At 33.5% G+C, this 11,327-nt stretch overlaps 1 protein-coding gene across 1 annotated transcript; it reads left to right on the plus strand.

The window, feature by feature from the left end:
• The first annotated feature begins 800 nt into the window (after positions 1–800).
• Positions 801–1,198, plus strand: LOC112621839 (keratin-associated protein 21-2). The gene has a single exon (XM_025381274.1). It carries the CDS (start codon positions 826–828, stop codon positions 1,045–1,047), a length of 222 nt encoding a protein of 73 aa, XP_025237059.1. The 5' UTR covers positions 801–825; the 3' UTR covers positions 1,048–1,198.
• Positions 1,199–11,327: the final 10,129 nt, after the last annotated feature.

Here is an 11,327-nt window from a genome sequence, read left to right on the forward strand (position 1 = left end):
AATGCCTCGCCCTGCTTCAGCTCTCGCTGGTCGGGCTGCAGCAGCTGACCAGTACCGATCGTCCGGCACTCCCCAGTGAGATGAACCCAGTACCTCAGTTGAAAATGCCGAAATCACCGGTCTTCTGTGTTGCTGGCGCTGGGAGTTGAAGACTGGAGCTGCTCCTATTCGGCCATCTTGCTCCGCCCAGACAATGTTATCTTATTGGTTGAACCCAAATACTTATATTTAACATATTTCTTAATTCCTTGTATGTCAATTATTTATATTTATATTTACATATAAACACAAATATCACACTCAAAATTTCAAATCATGCCAATTATTTATATTTATATTTACATATAAACACAAATATCACACTCAAAATTTCTAATCATGCATGAAAAAATATTAGAATAGAATGAAGAATGAGACAGGGAATCTACTCATGAGGTTAATACACTAGTTCAGCAATGACTGTCTTGGTTGAGCTTAAGTCATATTTTGATGATGTGTTATGTCATGGCTATGAAATGAAACAATGGAAAACAAAATTATGATTGTATAAGCTTGTGTGTTTAGAACTTGTATATTTGTTTTCTTTTCAGGCATAAAAATATCCCTAGGGAAGTCATAAGCAAATTATGAATTCCAAAGAAAGTAGATGTACACAGAATGAGCTCATTTTAGGCAAATGATTAGATTATAAAATGAGCAAATAGAGCCCATGTGGGGATGACCCATGCATCTCTGGAAGTATATAAAGGTCTTAGAAGAGTAGAGGACACTCACACTGCAGAAATATCCTCCTACACCTCAACTGAAATCTAACCTCCTGAAATCATGTGTTGCAACTACTACAGAAACTCCTGTGGGGACTGTGGATATGGCTCTGGCTGGAGTTCCGGCTGTGGATATGGTTGTGGCTATGGCTGTGGATATGGCTCTGGCTGTAGATATCGCTCTGGATATGGATTTGGCTCTCGCTGTGGCTGTGGATACAGCTCTAGCTGCTGTGACTATCAACCACTTTGCTACAGAAGATGCTATTCCTCTTGCTACTAATCATCACTACAGAACATCCTTGGCTTTGCAATGACCTCTCCAAGATCAAGTTCAATTGAAATCTCCCCTACCCATTATCTTCACATCTAAGTAAAGATTGACTATGGTCCCCTGACTATCTGAATGCATATAAGAAAAGCTGTTTGCAGTCGATGGAGACTGAGTAGTTTCATCACATCACTGAAGAGAGATTTTATTCTGATTAATTTTCTAGTGTAATTAATTTTGTAACGTAAACTCTTACCTTTTTTTCTTAATCTTTGTGCCATTTCTTAATCTTTGTGACTATTTGCTGAAACACAAGAGGACTATATAATTGGAGCATGCTAAAATGGAAACAAAATAGAATTTTCTTAATAAAAGATCTTACTCACTAAGAAGTCTGGTCTCCTTAATGTCTCCTTAATTTGAGGATTTGTGGCTTCCTCAAAAGTTGTGTGACCACAGCTTTAAATAAGACAATGTTATTTTATTGGTCGAATCCAAATAATTGTGTTTTACTTATTTCTTAATTCCCTGTATGTTTACTGTATATTTTTATTTAAACATGAACACAAATATTAAGCTCAAAACTTTAAAACATGCACGAAAAAAGAATTAGAATAGAACAAAGAATGAGACAGGGAATCTACTCATGAGGTTAATGCACTAGTCCAGCTATGATTATCTTGGTTGAACTTAAGTCAAGGTAACTAAGAAGCAACAATATTACTTTAATGTTAATGGCTTTTGAAACATGTAAAACAAGAAATCTTAGACTGAGCAGATAAGGCTCCTATGAGTGCTCAAGATGGTGAGAAAGGATCAGGGCTTTTTTATGTTACCACTCCCCACCTTTGCTGAGTGACTTTCACACTCATGGTTTTGAAGTAGTTGCTGTGTATGACCAACGTTCTGCACAACTAAGGACAAATGATGAAGAGCATCAGGTCTTTTAAAACTTCGTCCTTTTATTTGGGAAGGGACACTCTTCCTGGAAGACTTTCGACTGCTCTTGTTTGTACACATGTGTACTGTGACCACTCTCAGCTGAAGGTGTGTAAAGAACAAAAAGGTTGCGGTCAGGAGTTTTGCTAGTCAGTCAACCATGTGTGCCCAAAGTTTGTAGGTGTTGGGGATCAAGAGGAAAGGACAAAAGACTGAGGAAGCAAAACCTCAGGCCGTATGTACTTACAGCAATTTGAGTTGGGGCAGGGGTACAAATTATGACTTCACTCATCATTTTTCTTCAAGTGCAGAGGTTTGAGCTTAATACACTCTCCTATTTATATCACATTACTGTTTGTCCACACATAGCTCTTTCCCTTTTTTCTCTGTTTTTGTCTAACAGAGTAATTTATTTATTCTCTTCTATTTATCATTTATTTCCATTCTCACACCCATGTCTCATTTTTAGCCATCTTGTAATTTGTTATTTTATATGCAATACCCCATTTCATCTTGTTGGTGTCCCCCAAAAGTTGGCCATTCTACTACATATTTTAAACTTATTTAAATTTTATTATATGTATACATATATACACACACAGACACACATATTAAAACCCCTTTTCTTTCAGCACAATTGCAGTGAATGATTCATTTATGCTACTATGTGTACATTTAGACTATTATTTCTCATTGCCATATGGTACTTCATGTGGCTAATATACAAGATTTTGCCTTTTGCTCTCTTAGTGATGCACACATAATCACACCCAGCTCTTCTTCAGCACAACATTGCTGCAGTGAACACGTGACCCTTACAGGCTTCTATGAAAGTCAATCCCAAAAATCTCAACTGCTGAGACAAATCATGTGTGCGTATTTAATTTTACTGAGTATTTCCAGGCTAGTCTCCAGGATATCTGCACCATCTAAACCCCAAATTGCATTTTTTATGTCCTCACATATGTAACAATATTTGTTAAATCTAACATGCTAATGTCGCTTGTTTGAGCAGTGACAATGATATCACCTTGCTTTATGTATCTCTGATTGTTAATAGGTGTGAACAATTTTATTTCTTTCCATATGTATTATCCTTCATGTTTTCTCTTCCACATCCTTTGCTCATTTTCTAAACAGAGGTGCCTGTCTCTTTCTTATTGATTTGTAGGCATTTACTGTATATTCCTAATAAAATTCCCTTGTTATTTTTGACACTGGAAAAATCTCACAAACTGTCATTTGTTTATTTTTGTTAATAGTGTGCATAATTGCACCACATTATAAACTATAATTTCTGACTTTTAGTTTTTTAAAAGATGATATATATTATCCTTATGTCATTGATATTCTACATCTGTCAATTTAAAATTTTTACATTTCACTCGTTGATCATTAATCCACCTGGAGTCCACCTCTGCATACGGGGGACTCCATATAGTTTCACTTTCACTATGCTGAGCTAGGTTCCCCAGCACCACCTACCAAACAGCTCACCATTTGTAACTGATTGGTGGTGACCATTGTTAGTCTATGATTTTATCACATATATAAGAGTTTGTCTCTGGACATTGTACTATGCTTGATTTAGGTTTCTTAGCATTTTTTAAAGGTTTTGTATGGAGGGCGTATGTGTGATAGAGAATTAGGTTTATTCTGCTTTGTTTTTTCACTGAAGACAACTAGGTCCAATGGGTAGAATTTAAAGACAGGAAGACTTAACAAAATAAGACACTTTTCAAATGGCTAACACAGCATGAAGATGGAATAATCTGTCTTGTTAGCATCCCTGTCCTGAAGTTATTGAATAATTTGTATCTCCACCCCCTAGAAAATTCTGAGTAAATCTGCACTCTGAACATGGACTTAATGAAATTATCCACATCATTCACTTCTACTTTGAAATTCTGGGACTGTATATGTAAAGGATCATTGAACGTTAGTTGTAGGCAAGCTGGATAAGAATGATATGGCCTATAAAGTTAAGAAATGATACTCAACTTTATTATAGAGTTAGGAAGAAGAATGTAAGATTTCACATGAGTTTTGAGGCTAACCTCCTGTTAGACCAAGTTTTAAACAATTGCTGAGTGTCTGTGCAGAAAATGATTTCCAAAGCAGGAGAAAGAAAGACAACAGATTAGTAATACACTTGCAGAAGAGCTCATTAGAGAGGTAAGATATTACCACAATAATGTGTGGGATCTATTTCAGTTATCGAAGGGATCCCAGGAAGGACTCACTGTGAAATGCATATATCAGTAGAAAAACATTGTCTAATTACAATGGAAGACAGCAGAGAGGAGGAAAGAAAAGAAAAGGTCTACAAAACAACCAGAAAACAAGAAAATGCTCATATATATATTCACATATATATTCATACATATATTCACATATATATTCATATATATTCACATAATTTATATATATATGTGTGTGTGTATATATAAACAAAGACCCAACTAAATGTTGCCTACAAGAAACTCATGTTGCTTTTAAGGACACATACACATTGGAAGAACAAGGATGGAAAAAGGTATTCCACACAAATTGAAACCAAAAAGGACCATATATATATATATACACACACACACACACACATATATATATATATCAGATAAGTTAGGCTTTAAATTTAAAAAAACTGTAAAAAAAAGAAAAAGAAAGTCAGTTTATAACGTAAATGGATTAACTCATCAAGAAGACATAACAATTATAAACATATATGTACCCAATGTGAAACACCTAAAAATGTAAAGCAAATATTAATATACTTGAAGAGATTTACAATATAATATTACTGTTATTGTATCATCATGTTATTATAACTACTATTATTATTATATCTTTCATCAATGAACGGATTATTCAGATAGAAAATAGGTAAGTAACCATTAGATCTGAACTATACTTCGGAGCAAATGTACCTAATAGGCATATATAGGACATTTCATCCAACAGCAGCAGAATACAATTCTGCTCAAAACACAGAAAACATACTTCAAAAGAAGTCTTAACATATTTAAGAAGCTTTTTTGGTTTTGAAATGTGTTTCAAAAGAAGTCTTAATATATATTTAAGAAAACTGTGATCATATTAAGTATCTTTTCCAGCCGCAATGGTTTGAATCAACAAATCAGTAACGGAAGGAATTTTGGAAAATGTGCAAATATATAAAAACTAAACAACATCATCATAAACAACAAATGGGTCAAGAATAAAAAGAAAGGAAAACTAAAGATATCTTGAAACAAATGAAAAGCACAACATACCAAAACTTTGGGATGCAGCAAAGGCAGATCTAAGAGGGAACTTTATACCAATAAATGCTCACAGTAACAAAGAAGGCAAATATTAAATAAACAAACTAATTTTACACCTTGAGGGGAATAAAAGGAATAAACTAAGCACAATGTTAATAAAAGGAAGTAAGGAATAATAAGAATCAGAGCAGATCTCAATGAAAAAGAGACTAGGAATCAACAGAAAAAAAACCCAATAAAACTGAGTTGGTTTTGTGAGAAGATTACAAAATTAACAAGTCTTTAAGTGGACTAACTAGAAAAAACGGGAGAAGATTCAGGTAAATAAAATCAGAAATGAAAGAGGAAAAATTACAACTGATTCCACAGAAATGTACAGGGTCATAATAAGCAACTATTATGCTGACAATTATATGTCAGCCAACTGGATAACCTAGAAGAAAAGGATAAATTCTTAGATACACTCACCAGTCAAAAGTAAATTACAAAGGAATAGAAAATAGGAACATGTCAGTTATAAGTAAGGACATTGAATGAGTAATAAAATATCTGCTGTCAAAGGAAAGCACAGAAATCCATGACTTCACTAGTGAATCCTATCAAACATTTTAAGAAGAATTAATGCCAATCATTCTCAAACTCTTCCAAAAAAAATTAAAGAGAATACATTCAAATTATTCCACAAGATCAGCATTAACCTGGTACCAAATTTAGAGGAGAACACTATAATAAAAGAGAGTTACAGGACAGTATTCCTGATAAACATAGGTGCTGCAATCCTCAACAAGAAAACTGAAAACTAGAAAACTGAAATCAATAGCATATTAAAAGTATCATTCACCATATAACCAGTGTAATTTATGTTTGGAATGCAAGGATGGCTTAACGTATTCAAATCAATAAATGTGATATACCACATTAACAGAGTCAAGGACAAAAATTATATGGTCATCTAAATAGACATAGAAAAGGCGATCAACAAAAGTCGACATCCATTTTTAATAAAAACCCTCAAAAATTAGATAGAGAAGGGAATTACTTCAACACAATAAAGGCCACATATGATAGGCTATAGTTAACATAATACTCTACGTGAAAAGTTGAAAGCTTTTCCTGTAATATCAGGAACAAGACAAAGATACTCACTGATTCTCTTCAACATAGTACTGTAAGTCCTAGCTAGAATAATTAGGCAAAAGAAAGAAATAAAAGATAACCAAATATGAAAGGAAGAATCTAAATAATCTCAGTAGATCACATGACTTTATATATAGAAAACCAGAAAGACCTCACCAGAAATCTCTTAAGGCTAATAAATGAATTAAGTAAGCTTGCTGGATACAAAATGAACATACAAACATCAGTAGCATTTCCATATGCTAACAATCAACTATTGAAAACCAAATCAAGAAAATAATCCCAATCACAACAGCTACAAAAATAAAATAAAATACTTAGGAATCAATTTAAACAATTGAAAACAATTAAAATTAATTTAAACAATTTAAGCAAAATATCTTTATATTGAAAACTATAAAATATTGGTATAAAAAACTGTAGAGGACACAAATAAACAGAATGAGATCCCATGGGTCATGGATTGGAAGAAACAATATTGTTAAAATATCCATTCTACCCAAAGCAATTTACAGGTTTAATGCTATCCCTATGAAAATTCTGATGACAGTTTTCATAGAAATAGAGAAAACAATCCTAAAATTCATGAAACCACAAAAGACTCCAAATAGTCCACACAATCTTGAGTAAAAAGAACAAAGTCAGAGGCAACACAGTACCAGATTTCAAAATCTACAAGAAACCTGTGATAATAACAACTGCATAGTATTCACATTAAAACAGACATATAGACTACTGGAATGGAACAGACAGCCCATAATCAAATTAAACACATTCATGGCCAGTTGATTTTTGATAAAGATGCCAAGAATCCACAATAGAAAAAAGGACAGTTCTTCAAAAAATGGTGCTGAGAAAACACAAAATCCACATGCAGAAGAAAAAAATTACACCCTAATCTTACACCACACACAAAAAGAAACTATTAAAGTTTTAAAGATTTAAAAGTAAGATCTGAAGTTATAAATCTACTAGAAGAAAACAGGGGAGAATCTCTGTGACAGGGTCTATGCAATAATTTTTAGAATATGACCCCAGAAGTACAAGCAACAAAAGCAAAATCACACAAAGAAAATCATGACAAACTGCAAAGCTCTTGTACAGCAAGCAAAATAAGCAACAAAGTGAAAATACACTTTTAAAATAGAAGAATATTTTTACAACCCACATATCTCATAAGGATTTCATACCCAAAATATATAAGAAATTCAAATGACTCAATTCTGTAGTACCCCTTTATAATTGAAAATATATAAGAAATTCAAATAACTCAATTCAGTAGTACCCGTTTATAATTGAGGGATATGTTCCAGACCTCAAGTGGATGCCTGAAACTCTGGTTCGTTCTAAGCTGTATATACAACATGTTTTTTTCCCCCTATACTTACACACATACCTATAATAAGGTTTAATTTATAAATTCTCATGGACTGTAAGAGATAAACAACAACTAATAACGAATTGGAATAATAATAACATTATGCCAGCATTATTATATACTCGGAGGCCGTTATTAAGTAAATAAAGTTTACTTGAACACAAGCACTGCAATATCACTACAGTCCATCTGATAACTGACATAGCTACTGAGTGACTGAGTGAGTAGCATCTACAGCATGGATATTCTGGATAAAGGGATGATTAATGTTTGAGTGGGACAGAATGAGACAGCATTTGAAACCTATGAATTTTTTGTTTCAGGAATTTATTATTTAATATTTTCAGACCACTGTTGACTGTGGGTGACTGAAATCATGGAAAGCAAACCTGAAGATTAAAAGGAATGAGAAACGTAATCTGATGGAGCAGAATAGGCATCTCTCAGTTGAACTCACACAAATGACCAAAGTATATGGAAAAAATGCCTAACATCACTAATAATCATGGAAATGCACATTACAACCACAGTGAGCTATGACCTTATACCTTTTAGAGTGGCTATTATTGAAGACATGAAAAGTGTTGGCTAGAATTCTAAGGAAAGTCCATCCTTCTACCATTGGTGGGGATGTAAACTAGTACAGTCACAATGGAAAACAGTATGTTTCTATAGAAAATTAAATATAAAACATCCTTATAATGTAGTAATCACATTGCTGAGTTTCCATCAAAAAGAATAGAAAATCAGTTTGTTGAAGACACATCAGCACCCCCATGTTCTTTGCAGCATTATTGACAATGTGCAAGATACAGAATCAACTATCAACCTGAGTGTCCATCAGTGAATGAATAGGTAAAGAAAATGTGAACTTTATGCACAACGGAATATTCTTTAGCCTTAAAATGGAGCACCATCATCTGCAACAACATGGATGAACTTGCAAGGCATTATGTTAGGTGAAATAAGCCAGGTTAAAAAAACACAATTATCACAAGATCTCACTTCTATGTGGAATCCAAGAAAATCAAACTCAAAGAAAGGAAGGGTACAACGGTGTTAGCCATGAGCTACGGAGTGGGGAAAATGATGAGATGTTGGTCAAATGGTATGAACCTTCAATTGTAAGATAAATAAGTTCTGGAGACATAATATAGAGCATGTTGACTGTAGTTAACAAGACTGTATTGTATAATTAAAATTGGCTAAGATAACAGATTTTAAGTGTTCTCACCACAAAAAGCTGATAAATATGTGAGGTAGTGCATATGTTATATAGCTTGATTTAGTCATTCCATGATGTATACATACATCAAAACCTCATGTTGTACACCATAAATATATAATTTTTCTGTCAATTAAAGTGTAAGTTTAAAAATGGAAAGAGAGCAAAAGGAGGCAATATCTATTGGCTATCAGTGTGATTCTCATATAATTTTTAGAACATGACCTCATGATTCAGGAAGGTCTCTTTCATGACAACTCGTCTGTACTGAAATCTTCAACTGTAACATAGTCACACTTCCAAACAGAGATGGACTTCACTTTTTCATGGCAATCCTATGACTATCTGGGAATGCAGAAATTTACTTTCTTCCTATTTAACACATAGGTATATTCCTGAGGTAGGTTATTAGTCATGTTAATGAATTTTCATGGTTGCTGAGCTGCAAAATATTCTATGAAGCCAAGCTCTGTGATGTACCGTTTCATTGTGTATTTGTACAAAAACATTATTGTATAAAATGCATCAGGCAAGGTGGACTGAGGTCAATCACATGATAATTTTCTGAGGGCATTTGATCATTATTAAAATTTTATCATGAAAACATTAATTTACACACACACACACACACACACACAGAGTCATAGAGTCATTGCTTGGTATTTATGAAAGATTGGTTCCAGAAGCCCTCTAGATACCTAAATGTACAAATGCTCAAATTTCCTATATAATATGGCACAGTATTTTCATATAAACTATGAACTTCTTCCCACATACTTTAATCATCTCTAGATTACTTATGATACTGAATATTCTCTGTGAATATTTGAGTTGTTTTTTATTTGTATCATTTTTAATTGTTGGTTTTTATTTTTGTCATTTTTTCCCCAATAATTTTATCTGTGCTTGAGTGAATTCATGGTTGCAGAATCCCCAGATACAGAGGGATAAAATAAATATAGGTATTTATATACTATATCATCAGGTCTTTAAAAACCCTTGTCCTTTGTTGGGGGGAAGGTAAACTTTTCCTGGAAGACTTTTGACTGCCCTGTTTGGACACATGTGTTCTGCGGCCACTCTTAGCTGAAGATGGGTAATTAAAAAAAAAGTTGTGGACTGTGATTGTGCTAGTCAGCCAAGAATGTGTGCCCAAATTTTATAAGTCCTGGGGATCAAGAGGAAAGGACAAAAGGCTGAGCAAGCACAATCTTAGGTAAATTAATATATGTCCTTACATCAACTTTAGTTGGGCAGGTGCACAACTGATGTCTTCACTAAATTTTTTCTTGAAATGTAGAGGTTTAATATACTCCCCTATTCATGTAATGTTATTGTTTGCCCACACATGGGTCTTTCTGTGTTTTAATATTTTGCTAACATAATAATTTATTTATTCTCTTCTATTTATTTTTGGTTTCCACCTTCATCTCTCATTTATAGCCATATTGCAATTTATCTCATATGCAACCATCCCTATTCATGTTTTCGAAGTCCCAAGAAAGTTGGTTGTTTTGTTAAATATCTTAAATCTATGTAAATGGTGTTACTTTATATCCTCTGAAGACGTTTTCTCTCTCAGCACTATTTGTGTTGAAAGGCCCATTTATGCTATTATGTGTAGATTTAAACTATTATTTTTAATTTTTGGTTGGTACTCCATGTGGTTAATACACAAGATTTTGTCCATTCAGGATCTCAATGATGCACACTTAATCACACCCAGACTCTTCAGCACAGCATTGGTGCAATGAACATGTCTCCCATGGGCTTCTATGAGAATCAATCCAAAACATGAATTGCTGAGACAAATGATGTGTTTATATTTTATTTTAGTAAGTATCATCAGGTTAGTCTCCAGGATGTCTCCACCAGTCCAGACTGCCAAATTGCAGCTTATATGTCCTCAAGCATGTGCCAACATTGTTTCATATCCCCTTTTAATGTTTTTTTGAGGAGTAAAAAGTTATCTTGCTGTTTTAATTTGCATATCTCTGATTACTAACGGGTTTGAACGTTGTCATTTCTTCCAATATGTGTTAACCTTCATAGTTTCTCTTCCATATCCTTTGCCCATTTTTTCATTGAGGTTTCTGTCTTTTTCTTATTGATTTGTAGGAGTTCACTATATATTCTTGATAAATTTCCTTGTCATTGTTAGACACTGCAAATATCTCCAAAACTGTCATTTATTTTTGCTCATATTGTGCATAATTGAACAAACATTTTAAATCTATTATTTATTTTTTGAGAAGGTCTACCTTATTTTTATGTCAAAGATATGCTACATTTTCTTTTATTATTTTTAAAGTTTTACACCTCACACTTAGATCATTAATCTGGAGCCTAC

The sequence above is a fragment of the Theropithecus gelada genome, chromosome 3 (assembly GCF_003255815.1).
Source record: "Theropithecus gelada isolate Dixy chromosome 3, Tgel_1.0, whole genome shotgun sequence".
In the NCBI taxonomy this organism is placed as follows: domain Eukaryota; kingdom Metazoa; phylum Chordata; class Mammalia; order Primates; family Cercopithecidae; genus Theropithecus; species Theropithecus gelada.